At 42.1% G+C, this 20,294-nt stretch overlaps 1 protein-coding gene across 2 annotated transcripts; it reads left to right on the forward strand.

Annotated features, from left to right (window-relative positions):
• The first annotated feature begins 1,615 nt into the window (after positions 1 to 1,615).
• On the forward strand, positions 1,616 to 12,325 carry myzap (myocardial zonula adherens protein). 2 transcript variants are annotated; one of them, XM_085374453.1, is made up of 14 exons: positions 1,616 to 2,088; positions 2,845 to 2,925; positions 6,197 to 6,289; positions 7,273 to 7,434; positions 7,550 to 7,642; positions 7,756 to 7,869; positions 7,984 to 8,136; positions 8,795 to 8,920; positions 9,123 to 9,251; positions 9,894 to 9,988; positions 10,610 to 10,715; positions 11,141 to 11,224; positions 11,466 to 11,572; positions 11,661 to 12,325. In XM_085374453.1, exons 1-14 carry the CDS (start codon positions 2,011 to 2,013, stop codon positions 12,259 to 12,261), a joined length of 2,022 nt encoding a protein of 673 aa, XP_085230579.1. In that variant the 5' UTR covers positions 1,616 to 2,010; the 3' UTR covers positions 12,262 to 12,325. The 2 variants fall into 2 exon arrangements, with proteins under 2 accessions (XP_085230579.1, XP_085230649.1); XM_085374523.1 differs by having other exon boundaries at positions 11,511 to 11,572.
• Positions 12,326 to 20,294: the final 7,969 nt, after the last annotated feature.

Consider the following 20,294-nt stretch of genomic DNA (forward strand, 5'->3'; position numbering starts at 1 on the left):
TAGAATTTTGTTTATCAAAAGGTCTGACATGGTAAATGCAAATAACAGCATTCTCATCACTTATTTCTTCAATACAATATGCATGTCCTTCATTCATCCCTTTGTGGAACTTCAACGCACTTCTGCTCTCCCCCATATTCCATCTTCACAAGCATATCCTGTGTGGAGATTGAATAAAAATTAGTTGACACTAATTAACGGCACAAATAATCCAGTAAACAATTGCAGCACAGTAAAAAAAAAAAGGAATCCTCTTTGAGCCATTACTTGTGTAAAGTATTTTCCCAAAAGACAAGGACACAGGCAACAGGTAATACTGAACTAAATGTAAAACCTCAACTTTTTTCATTTTTACCTAAACCGTGTGCACAAAACTCTGGAGGGATCTAAATGCTACCGTAGAATCCAGTCAGGACGTCAGCTACTGCTGTTTGCTCGTTTTTTTTTTATTTTTTTTATGGGCGATCGTTTTCAGGCTTCAAGTAGCACCATTATACCAACATTTCACATTCTAGACATTGTTTTAGGTGTATTTGACCAAAAGTTTGACTGAAAATTCACATGCAAGCTTTTTTTCAAGGCTGTGGTATTTGCCCGCAAACAATACCTTTCAGCTAGCTAAAACAGAATATTATGCTATCAGCGAGCAACATGGCTAATGCCTTTCACACAGCTTTGTCTCAACTCCAAAGAGCCACAGAAGTAAAAGCTAATAACAATTGAAACAATCTTTGAAAAAATGACTTACCAAGCATGGCAAACAACTCAAATATGTAGAGCAAAATGTTCTGAAACGGCTTCACTTCAGCTTCGATTGGAGCCGTGCTGGGGGCGGAGTCTGTGAATTTACTCTGTTGGTGTCATAGCCCCTCTAGGAGTTCAGAGTTAAGAGGTCAAGAGTTAATGTTTCCATTGTAACACCTCCAGATTTGAAATAGAAACACTCATTTTTAACACTCGATTTTAACTACTATCATTTTACACCTCAGAGTTACATTAAAAGAATGTGACTCTGCTTAGAGTAAAATTAACTCTACTTTTGCAAGGAGACTATTAACACCAAAAAATTTAACACTTTTGAATTTGCTGTGTACATATAACCTCCAATTTAAGTTATATTATGGACTTTTATTAGCAAATTTAAAAAAGAATAACTCTCTTAGTTTATGTAAAGGTTTCAATCAGATGAAGACCCTTAATTTTTAAAGGTTATTATATAAGAGCCCCCATAATGCGGCTGTCCTACCTGCGAGAGCAAATAATGAGAGCGAGTGAATAAGAGGGAGAAATCAGATTCCATCTCAATGAAAATTCTTTATTTTAAGTCTTTAAAAAAAAAAACCCTACCTCTGCCACTCAATGTGTTTTTTTTCTTCTTCTCACAAAGCAAAACCTCTATCTAAATGTGTTTTAAGTCTAATAACTCCTGTATGTATAACAGGCCTGGCAGGCAGTTATTGTCTCACTGCTTCATGTGAACAGTGGGCTCCTCTTATTAGCCACTCCCTTTGATAAGGCGCACTCCACCTGTCCCAGCCCGAGTAAAAGGACCCGCCCTGCCTGTGAAAGTCCTGCTCTCAGGGCCAGGAGGCGCAAAAGAGTGAAGCAGGTGAAATGTGGCCCGACAGGTCTGATGGGAGTGCAGAGAGACGTAGTCAGTGCAGAGAGGATTGCTGAGTGACTGACAAGCCTGTCAGTCAGGTGGCTTTAGGAGCAGTCTGGCTGGAATTAGGACAATGACATTGTTGTGTTTGTGCTGCTGAGAGCTGGTTTGCACCTGTTCATTTCACTGACTGAGGGGGAACCTCGCAGCCCTGAGGATACCCACTGCAGACGCAGCAGCAGAAGCAGACTTAGAGTGGAATTTCCCTCCTGTTCCCAGGCTGGGGCCGGTGGCGAATGGTCGCTCTGAGAATCTGAGCAGAACTCAGGAAGGAGAGTGAGAGGAAGGGTGGGAGGACAGCCAGAGAGGGAGAGGAAGAGAAGCCAGGAGTGGACATTAGAGGAGACATGCTTCGCTACGGTTCAAGACCAACTGTTTCCACCACCACCACCACAACAGAGGACTCTCCAGAGGCTTTAAGGGAGGTAAGAAGCTCGAGAGAAGCGAGAACACTGAAGATCTCTCTGTCTTTCCCCCCATTTCTCTCTGCTCTCCTCTTCTCTCTGTGTTTTGTCCTGTCCAGTGTTTTTTCCTCCCCTCTTCTGTTTGTCGGCTGTTGCTTTTAACTCTGCCGACACTTGTTTTCCTGTCTGTAAGCAAAGAGATCCATTTTCTCTCTCTCTAACGTTTTCTGACTCTGTTGTAGGATGTGTGGCTCTGTTCACTTACACGAGTGTGTAATGGGAGCTGAGCGTGCAGGAGGCAGAGCTGTCATGTTTATTTGAACAGCTCTCTGATAAAACAGGCCTTTGTACTTGCCCCACGTTTTATTTTATTCCCATGGTCGCCTCATGCAGGTCAACACGTACCGTAATATTTGGTGAAGCACGCTTGTAGGGTCTGCTGAAGAGTTCGGTTTTTTTCTTTGTACTAAATTTCTTATGAAAAACCTCAAAATAGTAAAAAATCAAACAGAGTTCCCACTTTCCATGTATCTGTTTTACTTTTTAACATTTTACTCTGTTTACTCTGTTTTGCATTTACATAAACTTTGTTTGGTGCCCTGTTGCTGCTGTATGTGAATAAGCTCACAGAATTTTTTAGTTGACAGTTCAAGCTTTGCCACAATATCAGAGATATTTAGATCTGAATTTTATTTTTCTTCATGATGACCATCTGTAAATTCCCCTAAATTCAAACATTTGCCTTTTTTGTCTGTGTGTGTTTGTTTTGTTTTCCAGAGGAGAATCAGACGCCTGAGACTGACTCTGTATCCCGGAGAAAATGGAAACAAGGAGCCAAAAACTGAAAAGTCAGACACTGTAAGTTTTGCGTCTCCCTCGGTGTTACCTCCACCCTGTTACTCCGGCCAGAACCGGCTTCAAATCCATACGGTACAATACGTAAAGTTACATTAACTCATTCACTGCCAGCCATTGGCAGTGAATGAGTTAAACCCATTGACTCATGCACTGCAATTGACGGCTATAGACGTCAATGGCAGTGAATGAGTTAAAGAGGAAACGTCATCACACTCGACTCAGTTTGACACTGCTGATCAGAAATAGTGACGTGTGGGAGTAAAAGCACCAATAAAAACCAAACAGAAACCCCTCCCACACACACCTTAATTCATCTTATAAACCATTAAAAGAAAGATGGTGGAAAAGCTGAGATTTATGTGCTTTTTATCATCTGGTCCAGTTATGCAATCATGACAGGAGGGCGTGTGTGTGTGTGTGTGTGTGTGTGTGTGTGTGTGTGTGTGTGTGTGTGTGTGTGTGTGTGTGTGTGTGAGATAATGCACACACAGCTGTTTTACATTTACTTCAAAGCTCTGCTCCATCTGTGCTCTAACACTCTTCCACAGAACAGAAAATGCTAATAAGTATTAACAGTATTAACTCCAAAGGACGGTAACTAAAACAAACAGAGCTCATGAGAAATTAATATTTGCCTACCGAGGTGTAGAATTACTCTTAGTCACGTTTAATATTTGCTGGTATGCTCTGTGATCCTGTGAATTATGGCTGAGTCGACGCCGCAGGCTGCGTGGGTGTTTGCTGTTGGTGGCTCTGCCCCGGTCTTTGTTTGTGATCGGAGGCTGATGCCAAAGTTTCAGAGTGAAAGTGCGAGAACTGAGTGCAATGCTTGGGTTAGGTTTAATCTCTGAGGAGAGGTTTTTCCTTGTATGACTGTGCGGTGTGCAGGATCCAGAAACATGATGGCTAGTTTTGAATGAACCTTGTACAACATGTCCACTCTTTCCACCGATAGCACACTGAAGTAATCTCTGAATGTGGCTGCCTTTGGGAGGGTGTGACTGCGACTATAGGAACTGATGACAAAGGACAGTCTGATGAAGTGTGAACACAGAGTGGAGGGAAGCGCACGTGTTTAGAGCTGATGTGCACTTTAGTGTTTGGGAAGGATGCAGATTTGTGCCCTCTGCGAGTGGCAGCCGGTTTGTCCCAGAACAGACATCGGTGACTCCAGCAACAGCGTCAGCATCTGTCTGTGAGATGAAAATGGCAACAAGCGATGTAACGAGTGAAGAGAAGGGTGTTTTTAAAAATAAAAACAGCTGAGTAACAGAGTAACATCACCGCTGCTGGGTGGGATTCATGGCAACACAAACTGGATTTCTGAGACCAATCCAGATGCAGATTTTCTTTACAGTGAGGTATTTCACAATCATCATAAAGCTATCATAAAGATACCACTTTACTCCACACTACCACTCCTGTTTTCTTGTATCATGTGAAAAAAGTTTTCCTATCAGAAAGTATTAGACAACATGTCGCCAGTGACTGCTGCAAGTCTGAAAGCAGTCTTATCATTCCTGAACCCTAATCACCATGAAGTCATCAGCCTCAGTTTCACTGAAGTTCAACAGCAAACTGAAGCTTAAAGTGTACGTGGAACTGCAGCACAGAGTAGAAAACATCAGGCTGGAGCCAGTTAGAGGTTCAAGAGGTTAAAACTTGTGCCTAGTTCATCTGTTCATCATGTTTTCAGTGTGGCGCTTTAAGGTCTCTGCAGGCGCTGCTGTAATTACTGTGTTGTTGCAAAATACCTGCACGTGTTTACACTGGGTACTGATGCTTGTTTTTCAGATAACTATTCGCTCTAGTTACACTATCTTAGATCTTAGATGTCATCACCATGGAAGGTCAAATGAAGGTCAGCAGGAATGTGGTAATGGGGACTGCATCCAGTTAATCAACGAGGAAGGAAATGACCAAAATATCTTTTCTCAGAGATATCCAGCGATACCGTGTTTCAAGAGGAATGCTGGTTCTTCGCTGTGAAGTTAGAAAGGGCGTGTCCTGCAACTCGAGACATCGTGGATTATATCCAACCGGCGACTGCGGCCTAGATGATATGTAGCACATGTGAATCATGACACATGCAGAGGAAGTAAACAGAGAACTGTTACCAGACGATGTTTCTATACCGCCAGCATTGGATTTCATCTCCGTAACAGCCGTAAAGTGAACACGGTTCAGCCCAGTGAGCTACAGTGAGCATCCTCCGTGCTTGTGTGACAAATAAGGAGCTAATCAGGTCAGACGGTGCAGTCATATGATAGAGGAGTGAGTTCATACAAACAAATGACAGTGTTAGATGACAATGCACTGATGCAAGATTATTTTACCGAGCTGTCTCCGAGCATTTTTTTTAACATTTGTGAACAGCTCAAGCTCCTCAAGCAACAGAGGAAAAGTAAGCCAGAGTGCTTCTCCCACAAAACTGACAAAGGGCAGGTAAACACGGACCAGCATGTGGTCAAACATTGTAAAGTTCAAAGCTGAATGGGCAGCACGCAGGGCTTCGTGAAGCGAACTGATAAAGATGGCTGTGCTTCCCTCCCATCTGCTGGAATCCACATCCTCCCACCTATTAGCAGGCCTTTTCCATTTCTCAACAGCAGGTCCTCTGTAGATTGAGTGGTGCAGAAATGTGAGGCTGGGCTCTGTCCACGAGACCACACTGGCATCTTTGTTCCTCCTCGCTCGTATCTCTGTGAGATGTGGACACTGATGCCTCTTTTTCTGAGTAGTAGTCCTCAATGAATGACTTCTTTGTGTAGAGACATCTAAAAGATATCAGAATCTGTCTATCTCTAGATCTATCTATAGATCTATAGAAACTATATAATATTCACATACAGTTAAATAAATACTTCAAGAGCGTGTTTACTTGCATTTTTGTTTAGAATCCTGCACTTTAGGCTCACATGAGGCGTGCTGTAGAATATATACAGAAATGATAAAGCTTAATTGAAAATGTTTTGTTTTACACGAATCATGGGTGGCATGGTGGTTCAGTGGTCAGCACTATAGCCTCACAACATGAAGTTATGGGGTTGAACCTGCAGTGTAGTGTTTGAATGTTGAACCTGTGCCTGCGTGGAGTTTGACTGAGTGCTTTGTTTGTACTAAAGACGTGGATGTTAGAATTGGCAATGAACCTAAGAGCAGGCTCCCTGCTTGGATATGCTGTCAAGAGAATGGAAGAATCAATGGAAGGATGGTTGAATGGAAGCCATCCACATCAGTGTTCTTGACCTGTTTTTGTTTTATTTTGCAGACTGAAAATGAAAAAGATGTCAATGGGATGTGGAAGAGGAAGAACGGGCTCATCCAAAGAGAGAGTCCACCTGGCCAGGAGTCACCTCAGCAGGTAGACAAAGCAGCCACTGCTTCATTGAGTGTGCCCTGCGCATGCACCGTGAGGCTGTCATTAATATTGTATTCACACATTCAGCATGAACAGAGGCTCACAGGTGACCGTGGCAAATGCTGTGACCATCACAGTTTAAAGACAGCAGGCGTGTTCAAAGTGTTTCTATTTGTTTTTATTTGTTTCAAGTGATAAACTATGGCAAAGCTAATAAAAAGAGCTGGATCATGCAAAATTTAAACTTGACTTACTTAGATATTCAATTAACATTCAATTCAATTAGAATAACTGACTGCTTAAGTTACATTTGAAGCAGAAGAAAAATCCCTGCAGAGTCTGTTTACAGCTCTTCATCATTTTACACCAAATGTGTGTATATAAGGATATATGACCGCATGCTCGACAGTGTGTTTCTATTTTGGCGCATGTACACTGTGAAGCACTTTATAAATAAAAGTTATCAAGGAAGACCAATTGATAATGAACAAAAGTGTTAGCTGTATTTCTCTTTATCAAGTAAAGCACCTTGCTCTTGAATTACAGCTGAAATACTGATTAAAATGTAGTCTCTGAGCTAAAGTTGTTTTTATTTGTGCCCAGGACTTTTGCTGTGTATTATTTAGTCATTGCATTGTGCCACACTGCTCCTGTGCTGGTGTGCATCTGTTTTCATTGGCTGTTAGAGGCACAATAGACAGAAATGGGCAGCAGCTCATGTCCTGGGTTGCAGAAACACGACACCTTCGATGCACTCTGCACCATTTTTTAGCTGCACATTGCCAACTTCCTATTTCCACTGCACAGCAGCGTGGGCGCTGAAATACTTGATCACTTGCACATATGTATGCATGTGCATGTACATGCAGACTCATGCAGTGCATCTGTAAGTGTGCACACAAACACAGAGACACCATGCCAGCATAAGCCTGCCTCAGCGGTAGGTAGCTACAGAAACCTGACCGGCACAATCCTGTCTCCCTCAGCACCTCGGAGACATGACCAATGGGGTGCCAGAGACCTCGCTGCAGCATCATGGGCCCAAAGTGTATGGTGTAGTGCAGAGGACAGGCTCAGATAGACAGGAGGTGCTGGCACGCGAGTGGACAACCAGTCACCTACAGGATGAGATGAGATACATCAGGGAGGTGAGGAAAGACTGAGCCTTCAGGCCAATCATTCTTTTGCCATCACATCATCCATACAAGGCAGAGTGGGTTTCTGTTTAGATGATATCTGTGTTTTCCTGGTTTCTGTTTGCAGGTGAGAGATTCTCTTGAAAAGGTTAGAGAGCGGATGTACGGACAGTTTGGAGGAATGCAGCAATCAATGCAGAAGCTTTCGCAGGAACTCAGGGTAAAGATTATGACAACACCATGTGACCGGATGCACTGACATTCCTCATCAAACTCTGACCTGTAAAGCTGTGCATAAATCTGAAAAAAGCTGTGTGCCACGTGTTTCTGCAGGCTGCCAATGCACACAAGAGGAGTCTAGAGTCAGAGGTTAAGATCCGCACGGCAGCCATGGAGAACTTTGATCAGATGAACAGTTCCCTCATATCTGCTAACCTCACCTTGCAGGTAACAAATCAAAGTCACCAAACACTCCGAAGACATTTTCTTTTCTTTTTTTACTCCGGCAGCTGGATGCTGTTACAAAAAGTCTTCACTGGCTAAAATAAGTTCCCTTTGCAGAAATCCCTTCTGGACGACTGTCAGAAGAGAGTGAGCTCGAGAGACGATGTGAAAAGTTTGCGGAGCACCTATGAGAAAACACAACAACAGCTCAGAGACAAGGAGCGTGAGCTGGCTGCAGTACAGGCTGAAAACCAAACTCTCAGGCTTCAGGTAGTCCCGCAAACACAAACTCTTTCTGTGGGAATGAACATGAATCCACGTGTGTCCACAGATGAAAAAACCCCCCAAAACTTTACAGTGGAAGTGGCTGCTTCTAATGCCACAAGGCCACGAGACCGAGATGTCAGCATGGCCAAAATAAATGGGTGGAATTCAAAATTTTCCCTCAAGTTTTGTGCAAGTGCTACTTTGTGTATGTTTAAAGGGACAGTGAAGTGCTCAGCTGTCCTGTAACAAAGTGGTCTGATGAGTCAGTAAGAGTGATGGAAGGACAGGACGTTTAGGACTTCATGACCCCTACCAACAGTGAATAAATCAATAAATGAAAGAACATTTTTCTATCTCTGCAGCAGGTAACATTAAAATCCAGCTTTACCGATCATCATCACAGTTCCTGAAGTTTTGAGAAACCATCTCCTGTCCTATTTTTTTTTTTAAGTTTTAATTTACATTAGAAAGCAGAGAGTCCAGCTTTCAAATCACTGTGTGATCTGAGACACAGCAAACTTTTATCGAGCAGCTCTGTTAACATATCATATTGCTGCGGAACAGAAACACATCAGCTGCATCTGCATCTTCTACCCTGAGCAGAATGTGGCCTAATCAGCTGAGCAAAGTGCTAATTTTTGCTATGCTGTGGACTGTCCAGGCGGAGTCTTCACGGGAGGCCAACGATAAGGCGCTAAAGGAGCTCTCGGAAAAGCTAGAGAAAGAGTATGAGGAAAAGCTGCTGGAAGAACAACGCAGGCACAGGGAGGAGATTGAAAACCTACAGGTCTGCATTCTTTGGTCCTTATTCATACATACATCACACTTTGTTTTTGTTTTTATTTTGACAGCAGAAACCAAACCTATTGACGTAGATTACCTAAGGAAATAACTGTACACAATTTACAAATAAAAAAGTTACAAAATTCTTGACAATGAGGCAAGCCTAAGCTGAGAGAAGAGTGGCAGACATATTTCTGTTTGCACAGGCCCAACTCGATGAGTACATCAGACGACTGGAGGAAGCGGAGAGAAACATCAAAATCGCAGAAGCCAAGATTGCAGAGAGGGACCAGAGGATCATGGAAGTGGAGCGTCTCCTGGAGTGCATGGGAAAAGTAAGTCAAAAATGTAACGTATGTATATGTCTTCCTGTTCCCTTGACCCTTGAACAAAATTGTGTAAAACAAAAATTACACAATACTTTGAGGGATCTGTCATATATCAGTCAAATGTTTAGGAAACGATGAAGATGATACTTCTTAAATGTACAAAAGCAACCTTCTGTAAAAGGTTATGACCGTATACATGTGCACGTAGTGGAGTTCAGTCCATGTTTACTGCAAACAACATAACACTTGGCCAGCTGCAAAAACACCTAGGACCCACTACTTTAAAACCACATGCCTGATACCGAGGTTTCCCTACAGCTCAAACCGGTTGGGCACGGGACCACTGGGGGCGCCAGCAGTCAATCCTTTGACTCCTGTGGACTGTGGGGTGGGGCCTCCATGGATTGGGATTGCTGCCTTGCTTTAGTTGATGATCAAACTGATAGGGATTGTTGGAGTTTGGAGTGTTTTCCTGCCAGGAGAATCTTTTCAGGTGGATGTTACGTGCCAAAGTTCCCCATCAGGACCCTGTAATCTAAGGAGACGACCGATGTCAGTGATTTTACTTCCCAAAAAGACTCAAACTTTTGAGTATTAGGATTTTCATTCAGCCATAGGAAAACAGATAAAATGTTGTGATTTCCACAGGAGAAGAGCCAACTGGAAGAGCAGCTGAAGGACTGCGAACAGCGCCTACGCCTGATGGAGGTGACGGACAGAACTGACGAAACTGTAGCCAAAAGGTACAAATTAAAGTCCAGATAGAAAATTTAAGCTGCACGTGAATCTGAAGGCTCTATTACAGCCCTTTCTCTAAAAGTGGATAAAACTTCGCCAAGACTGCATTAGATGTGAGGAAGTTCTTTGTCTTTGGTTTGTTTTCTCAAACATCAAGGATAAACTTTCATTCTTGGTGCAGAGATCTTAAACAAGGAGCTGCAAACACACAGGATGCATGATAAACCCCACCTCAGACAGCACATCCAACAATAATACTGAGAAATAATTGAATAGGATGGGATATTAATTAAAAAAAAAAAAAACATGTTAGTTTTTGTGTAAAAGTTCAGCTTAAAATTCTTTCGTACGTTTACCTAAAGTGCGGACCTGAAAGGTTTTTTCAAGTCAGCTAAGAACCTTCATAACACTTTTTCTTGAAGCCTGAAGCAGAGCGGCTTACGCTTGGCCCTTTAAACCAGTTGAGCAAGATGCACTTTGGAGCAGGATGTTTATAGCATTGCAGGCAGATTAATTACCTAGAAGGGAAAAAAGTACATAACTTTTTCATCGATGTTTGCAAATGAATCAGGGTGCTAGAGTCGTATTTCCTTCATATGTGGGACTACATCGTGGTTGTTTTTTAGGTCCAAAGAGCTGGAAGGTGAAGCAGGTGATCTCCGCGAGAGGATCAAACACTTGAACGACATGGTGTTCTGTCAACAGAGGAAGGTCAAAGGAATGATTGAGGAGGTGAGTAGGATTTATTTATCTGTATGTAGACCATGGATTCAACTCCTCTGTTCCACTGTTTTGATAGTGGGAGTGTCTCATACATTTACACAAGTAGCCTGTTTACCATTAAAACCATGGATCAATGTCAATGCACACAAGGAACGGAGAACTTCACTGCACACAGAGTCAATAAAGGGCGGGACGTCATGCTAACGGGGTGAATTCATGTTCATAATTTTGATGGGAAGGGGTTGGAGATAAAGGGGCATTATTTGTCTTCACTGAAGTATTTCAGTTATTCATTGCCTTCATTTCTATGTATGGAAAAACCGAGATTAGATAACGACTCTAGTTAAGTTTGCCGTGAACTGGATTTTCCATTTCTGTTTTCCCTGTAAATTATATAATGTTTTTAAAATGCTTATCTTTTTGAATTTGTGAAGGTCGAATCTCTGCGAGCTCAAGTTGCTCAGAAGGACATGTTCATCTCTGAGCTTCTGGACAGGATTGCAATAGTGGAGTGTGAGGTAGGATGAGACTGGTGTGCTTTCTGTGTGTTTTAATAACTGGTGGTGGGGTGTGATAATCTGCTTCATGGCTTCAGATGATCACATGGGCTTCTGACCACTGAATAACTGAATAACTGTGTTAATCCCCCTCTACTGCTTGTTGCTGCAAGCGTCAGGTCATTTTTTTCATGCAAAGTGACGATAGTCTTTTGCATGTAACTGACCTGATATTTCTTGTTTCCTGTTTTCCTTTTCCTAGAATAATGAATTAGAAGACAAGCTCAAGTATTTTATGTCCACACAGAATAAGACGCGAGAGGTTTTGGAAACCAGAGAGAAAGGAGTAGGCTGTGATCTGCTCCCCAGGTAGGATTGTGATACTAAGTAGCATTGGGTTGTGTTTTCTTGATTAGGAGGTGTTTTCTCACTCTGGTTTCTGACTGTGCTTCTGCAGACATGAAACACAGAGGTATGATGTTGAACCTGTTCAGTGTGAACCAACTCATCTCTTTCCCATCCAACCCCCATCACCTGATCATCCTCTATCACCTGTGAAACTCCCATCACCCACCGAACCACTGTCACCGACACAGCCTTTGTCACCCACTCATCCTCTATCACTTAGACCAAGCCCTTCCTCCATAGCGCCCTCATCCCTGGCACAACCCTCATCATCACCTCCCATTCAACATCCATCGATCTCTCTAACACTGCCCACTCAGCCAAGGACGTTTAAGCTTAATAACCCTCCCCCCAGCAGGCTACATTCAAGTTTACTAAGGTACACTCCTGTCCAGTACAGCCGCTTCCTGGATTCCAGACCCTCACAGGAGCATGGGACATTCTCCTACATCCACCCATCTGAGTCTGAAGCTGGTGTCAGTCCGGTCCAGCCTGGAGAAGACGAATTGGACGCACAAACAAGCAGAGGCACACCCTCCATACAAGAAGAGTCCACTTCATCCCCGCCCTCTTCTCAACCACGATCAGGAGTGCGAGTTTATACGCCGTTCATGAAACTTATGGAAATGACAGCAAAGATAAACATAGATTAAAGTTAAGTAGCAGTCCTGGAAAATGCATGAGCCAAGACTTAAATAAGGAGCGTCAATGAAGCTATGAAGCCATTTAACTTAGTATAATTACTGAAAACAGGGTTAACAAGTAACGCACAAACTTCTTTTCATAAGCAACAAAATCAAAAATAACATTTTATCAAACTGGGAGTGAAAAAAAAAACTGGAAATTAAAAGAAACTCACGGAAGTCATTGTCCCCAGTTACAAACTAGTTTGATCCAGATTCCCTGTCAGATGATAGCTTAGTTTCCATGTGGATGACAACATGAGTGAACAGTTTAATTACTTTTCTTTAAACCTGTTGACAGTTGGATTTTATTTTGTGTTTCCTCTCTCTTTTTGTATCAGTGCTAAGTACAGAGCTAACCTGTATGTCAACAGTAAATATGTAGGTAAAGCTAAATAATAGTATCCTCTAACTCAGTCTGCGTATGCTGGGAAAGAGACAAGCGTATTAAAAAACTGGTTGGAGTAGTGCAGTAGTAACATCCTTTATTATTCTCTTACTTGAGCTTAACATTTACATACTATATGGACCATAAAATTGTCAAATTGTTCACAGCAAATTGTAAAAAATAACAGTCTTAAAAACAAGTTTTAATAATGTAATATGATAACATACTCTGTGTTGGTATATAACATAGAGTAACGTTAACTTTAGGATTGAAAGTGAAAAAGTGGTGATGTAAAGTCAGGTTAGCCATTAAAACATCAGCTAGTGTGCTTCAAGAATACCGCTGACTCAGAATACATGTGCAAAATAATAATATGTAAATAAGCTACGTGGACAGAACTACCGACCTAGCTGCACATTACTCACGGTCTGATATCCCCGTGTTGATGTTGTTATCATCATAATAATGTTGATCCAGCATCAACATTACACCTGACCAATGACGTTGGAGCATTCAGTGAGCCAAGCATTAGCTTAGAATTTAGCCACATTCTAAGCTAATGCTAAACGGCATTAGCCAACCTAACTTGATAATGCCAGTTGGATAACAGCCAACCTAACTTGATAATATATTTATTACATTGCATAACTTTATAAAGAATATAGTTAATAAAACACACAACGTTTTATATAAACAAAAGAATCCCCCCCTCCTCTTTTATCAACAAAGTGAATGGTCAGTTGCAATGTTGATCCTGGACCAAGATTATTATGATAATGCAGGGACAACACCAACACTGGGATATCAGACACAACACAACACACAGCACACCTGCAGGAGCTGCTCTGCCATGTAAACCCATGCAACGGGAGCATTAAAGTGTGCTCTTTGGAACAACCAATTCTTTGTAAATACAGACTGCCTGGCCAGGCATTTGACTTTATACAACTGAATTCTAGTATTAATAAGAATTGTCTAATATTTTTGTCCATATAGTGAAAGTAAGAGGGTTACTTATGCAGTCAGAGCTGTTAATATTAACTAGACCAAAGAGTGGAATTTTTTCCCTTAAACTTCTATTGTCTTTGGTCAATTTTTATTTATTTTTACAAATATTCTTTTAAAAATGTACTAACACAAGAATCAGTTTTAAATCATTTTAAAGCTGGCACATCCATGTCAGTAATATCTCACTCATTTATGTCGGAGATAATGATTTTTGGCCAGTGAAGCAAAAAAAGTCTTATGTGGGTTTCTGTCCCATGTTTGCACATAGCTCTAATAATGATAAAAGTAGCTTGATGTAGGATGTAAATGATGTGATGCTATGTAAAAAATATTTTTCTAACTGATATAATATGGAATATATTTCTTTTGTTTACAGTGAATCTATTCTATTCATGTTGCTCACTGAGCTATGAGCGTTCAGTCCTATATGAAGGTCGATATGGTTATTGCGTGTATTTTCCTATCATTTTATATGTGGTCTGTACAAATTAAACATATGATATTTTGTTACTGTCAATAATATAATATTTATTACCATGCTTTGTGCCTTTGTGACAGCCTACTCTGTGATCCTGGTGGTGAAAGGAAAGCTATTTTAATTGGAAGCAGGGTAATGTGGTAAAATAGGACGTGGTAAATTCTTGAGAAATCTGTTATTAACGATATTAACTTTAATGAGGTGACTGCCGTTCCTGAGCCACTGGCACAAGTGTTATCCAGGTGTTGTCTGTACTGCCACAGCTGTGTTTGAAATAGTTTTATGATGTGCCTTTTCCTCGTTGATACATATAATACTACGATTAATGATGAGAGGCCAGCATCTGTTTGGATAATAAAGACTGTGCAAATGATCCTGAATGTGTCACAAGATGGCTGCGCTTACAAGAAAGAGGTTTTGTGTTTTCTCAGCCAAGAACAACTACAATTTCATTTTCTGTTTTTGAGAAAGGAGAATTTAAAAAATAATAATAATAAAACAAACAAAGAGTGATGTTTTGTTTAAGTGGTGAAGAAAGCTAATACTGCAAAATACCATCTAGTGCATGATCTGCGAGCAATAAATGAAATCACTGAAATGATGCCACCAGTAGTAAATCCCCACACTATACTGAATCCAGTCACTCCAAAAGAACAATGGTTCTCAGTGATACACTTATCAAACGCTTTTTTCTCAGTGCCTTTACACCCCGACTCATAACACCTGTTTGGCTTCACTTTTGAGGGACAGAGCCCTCACCTGAGAGGGTGTGCCTCTCAGGTGAGGGCAGACAAAGAGCGATTCAGAAGACCCTTATGAAAAGAATATCGAGGGAACAGTTTACCCTGCCCGGGATAGGGTTACCGGGGCCCCGCCCTGGAGCCAGGCCCGGGGAGGGTGCCCGAGGGCGAGCGTCTGGTGGCCGGGCCTTAGTCCATGGGGCCCGGCCGGGCACAGCCCGAAGAGGAGACGTGGGCCCATCCTCCCGCAGGCCCACCACCCGCAGGAGGCGCCATAGGGGTCGGGTGCATTGTGTGCCGGGTGGCGGCCAGGAGCGGAGGCCCTGGCGGACTAACCCCCGGCTGCCAAGACTGGCAAACCTTTCTAATAAATCTAATTATTTTCACATTCTTTTAACTCAAAAGTATGACTCAAACTAAAACTACATACTGATTATACAAGAAGTATGATGTGGCCTACAGCAGTATCATGATTCACTCATTTTGATTACAGGTACAATGTAATATATAACGGCATAATAATCTCACAACTGCTACAAGCACATTTGCCTTTCTTAACACACGCGAGAGAAAGGCAACTGTTAAGAAAATGCCCTTTTGGGTGAGACAGGCCCACAGGCCCTGCATGCAAGCGTACTAACACACATACATGCAATGAAGAACAGCTTACACTACAGCACACACTATACATGCGCCTATATCTCTCATTAGTGTTAAAGCAGGGAAAACTTAACAGAGTTTTGTTATCAAATGCTGAATTTATCCACTGCTGACATTTAACTCTTCAGCTTGACAATAGGTGAAACGTTTGTGAAAACAGAGAAGAAAAAATAAAGATCGAGAGAGTCTGGTATGACCAAGCAGTAATCAGACAATAAATTTAGTTGGTAATACAATGAATTGTGAGATGTTTTCTGTTTGATTGATGCAACACAAATAATTTACTGTATGAAGGAAATTCTCTTTTGTGATAATATTTTGAATGTGCATTTCAGTTGACCTGTCAACTTAGCGCATTATAAGCTGATATGCAAATTAGTTGGTTGATACTAGATTTGGAAAAATGACTGGATTATAAAATAAGGGTTGAGATTAGTTTCTTATTTCTAGTGTGTGGAGGAAGGTTTTATCATGGCACACATCTGTTTACATGAGAGGAAACTCCTTATGTGATATGACATTTAGCAATTTGCAAATGTGCAGCACATCAGAAGGATGACTCTGAAATTACAAAGGGAAACAATTTTGCTGACAAAGCTGCAAAAGCAGCAGCCATAGCAACCACAGTCTTATTAACAACTCATGAAAACCACACCATTCCACTATCTGTACTGCAGGACGAACAAAAAGCAGCACCACCAAAAGAACCAAAACAATGGCTGAAACACGGAGCAGTACTGGACACTGATGACATAATGAAAATAGCAGGAAAACCCATTCTTCCCGAATCATTGCACAAAACAGCCGCTCTAGTGAGCCATGGTTTGAGCAATGTCTCAACAGGAGGGATGATCTGAGGGATGGTCTTTATAATAAACCGACAATTCTACACTATAAATTTTGAAACTTCAGCAAAAGAATACGTGAGAACATGTATGACCTGCCAAAAACACAATACCCAAGGTAACTTAACGGTGTGTTCACACCGAACGCGATAGACGCACATTTGCACCTCAATGCGTGTCCAAGAAAAATCCATCGCGCCTCAAAATTGCATATTTTGACACGCGTGAACCGGAAATGTGGGAGGGATGTGGGAGGAAGTTGTGCCAGACCAGTATCTTTGCTAGATGGCAGCTGTCGAGCTAGCATTTGAAGAGAGAGTCTACGTTCTCTATTTACTGTGGAGAGCAGAGCAGCGGCGTTAAGGACGTCCTCGCCGTACCTGGGTCCATCAGATCCTCCAGACACGTGAGCAGTTTGGTGAGTTTCACCACTTGCTCCAGGAGCTGCGCCTGGATGATTTTAGCGATATCACCGTCTTTCACTCGTACAGTTTGAGGACCTGCTGTCCTGCATCGGTCCTAGAATTGCCCGCCTAGACACCAACTACAGGCGCTCAATCCCACCTGCAGAGCGCCTGTCCATCTGGTTAGTAAAAGTGTTTACTACGGTAGTCCTTTATTGATAAGACCAAAAAGAGGACATTTTCCTACACCACCCATTTCATACAATTCACATGGACTTCATTGAATTGAATGAGTGTGATGGCTCAAAATACGCTCTAGTAATTATAGATGTTTTCTCAAAATGGTCAGAAATCTACCCAGTGAAAAAAGCAGACGCAATCTCAGTTGCAAACATATGGTATTCCTACTCTGATAAGATCAGATAATGGAACCCATTTTGTAAATGATGTGATCAGCAAAGTATCTGAAGCACTAGGTTTTAGTTTAAAACACCATTGTGCCTACCACCCACAGAGTGCAGGATTAGTGGAAAGAACAAATGGCACTATAAAACAAAGGCTCAGGAAAACAATGGAAGAAACTGGCAGACCATGGCCAGAATGTGTAGGCCTAGTCAAAATGTGGATGAGAATAACACAAGGAAATAACAAACTGTCCCCATTTGAAATTATACATGGGCGACCTTTTCCACTACCAGTTACTAGCGAGCCACTAGATAAATCAGTCTGTGAAACCACTCTGGCAGATTGGATGACTCAATTGTTGACAAACAGAGATGTTGTTTTGAACAATAAACTGCCGCAAGATTCTTCTTCTATTTCCTGCAGGTTGAAGCCAGGTGACTGGATCCTTGTCCGAGTACTCCAAGGAAAAATTGGAGCTCGCCACGGTGGGAGGGTCCATACCAAGTGCTTCTGACCACTCCAACTGCCTGCAAAATAGCGGAAAGACCTTCCTGGATACACCAAAGCCACCGCAAGAAAGTTGAGGTCCCAGAGGATTCCACTTCCTTCACAGAAATCAACTAGTAAGGGAAAGTTTCACCCTCGCTTGGTTGCTTCAGTGTTGAGGGTAAAGTGCTGATTGAGCATTGCTCGCACTTCCACCTCCAGCCATTGACCAACTCTAGGGTAACCAAGTAGTAGAGTGTGTAGTACGCAGCCATGGGAAGGTGGACCCTCTTGGTTACCTTGACTACGACGCTCACCCTTACAGGCCCCCAGCTGATGCCGACAACAGCTGAACCACGAGGCAGACTGAAAAGATGGACGCACGACAACTCCCACCTAAGAGACATGACACAAGACCACATCCACCCTTGGATGAATAATGCCTGGTACGACAGGACCAGGGCAGAATCGGAAAATGCAGACTGTTATGTCTGTTCTTATATGCCCAGCACGTCGACACACCCTACACTATATGGAGGGTTACAAGAAAATCACCATTGAAGACATTGGACTTGATAACGAGCATGTGATCAACTTTTCTGGATCAACTTCAATGTGACAACCTGGAATACAGCCATCCATTTCCCAGTGTTCTTGGACCAAACTCCAGGGAAGAACCACTCCATGTGCTATAAACAAAACAAAGGTAACAGGCCACTTGGAAACATCACTAACTGCAACCGGGCCGCTGGAGGAGGAGAAGGTGCCCCTGTGAACACGACTGGACCATCTAATGGCACATACTGAGTGCAAGGCATCACCTGGCAATGTGGACAACGGGCATGTTTCATACTGCCCCCAGGCTGGACAGGAACATGTGCTCCCACATTCCTGTCAAACCACACTTTTAGGATGACCGCAGTAAACACCACTTCTACAGTACGCCGGAAAAGAAGATCAACACTCCCTGAAATTCAACCACATGACCCAATATGGGGGAGCGACGTACCCGAGGAATTCAAATTATGGACTACCGGACAGAAAGTACTCCATTCATTGTTCCCCTGGGTGGGAACCGGAAAAAACATGCTGAGGATTGAAACTCTGGACTACAGTTTTGGACTTTTCTTGAACGCTTCGTGCAAGATTAATAAACAGCAGAATCAGGAAATCAATGCATTACGAATTGCAGTGATTCAACATCGAGTAGCTCTGGACATGATACTAGCAGAAAAAGGGGGACTTTGCGTCCTCTTCAACAACACCTGCTGCACTTACATACCAGACAATGTACACTCATCAAACATGACTGACGCCCTGAACGCCTTGAGACAGATCCAGCAGGCCCAAAATCAGGATTATGTAAGTAATGCAAGTGACTGGTTTTCTTGGCTTTACACTGGCTCCTGCTACAGGTGCTAAAAAGACTACTCATTGGAGTTGGAACATTTTCACTTTTATTTTGTGTTTTTGTAACATGTATCCTGCCATGTCTAAAACTCATGATTAACCGCATAATTGTATCCACTGTTGCTGCATACACAGCCGTGACAAATGATGATGATGATGACCCCGACCTGTTAGAACATGAAGACTTTGTGTGATTAATGATGATGTGACAGAAAATGTACGACAAGATATTACATACTAATATCTCACTTAAAAGTTATACGTGACAACGGGAGGGAATGTCAATGGAAAATTGTACTTAGTAGTCAGTATAAGCTTTTAATGATATAAGTGTACATGTGATAGAATACTGCATGATGACCTTTTTATTACTTAGAACTGATTGGTCTTTATAAAACCTGTTCATATATTTTTATCTGAATCTTCCCACAGTGATAGTAAGAAGCTGAACAAGCAGTTCTGAGCTCTTACCAGGAAAAAGGGCTGCTTCCCACATTCCAACACACACACAATCACATACGCACATGCTCACGTATCAACATTCCACTGAACAAATGTATTCATTATTGTATTACTTTTCTTGTGTATAAATAAAGACAAGTGCAAGAACAGAGCGCACATCACAGGGCCCCCACTCTGGTGTGAGCGCTCTGTGACTGGCCTTGCAAGTAGAAACTGCAGCGTGTGTCTTTCTACTCTCTGACTCTCAGCTGAAGAAGTGTCTTTTAGAATGAATCTCTTGACAGGACTAAAAAAATAAAACTTAATGTTTACTTTAATTACAATTGATTAACAAAGATAAGCGTGAAAAAAGAAGCATTTCTCTTTTTGACAATATCTGGGATACTTGAGAAATAGGTCTTGGAATAATACATTCAGGAAAAAATGGAAAACTTTAAACTTTGACTTAGAGTCTGAACTCTAAAGGTAAAGTCTGCAGAGACTTTGTTCCAATGGCACAGCTGCAACCAAAACTGACTTTGAACTTTGACACAGGCTGGAGAGGACACAGCTGTGTTTGGGTCATTCATTGTCAGTTGAGCTGAGTGAGAAGTGGATCGGAAAACATCCGGACAGGAAATGCAGCTGTGGAAAATCTGAGACACCAGCCCAGTCCAGACTGTCTGTACTGATCGCGCTGCTAAGAGAGAAAGCTCTTGCATCCAGGCTGGTTACCAC

Source organism: Diplotaxodon limnothrissa, linkage group LG1 (assembly GCF_057381915.1).
Source record: "Diplotaxodon limnothrissa isolate DT_005_m linkage group LG1, D_limnothrissa_male_GT1.1, whole genome shotgun sequence".
Classification (NCBI taxonomy): Eukaryota; Metazoa; Chordata; class Actinopteri; order Cichliformes; family Cichlidae; genus Diplotaxodon; species Diplotaxodon limnothrissa.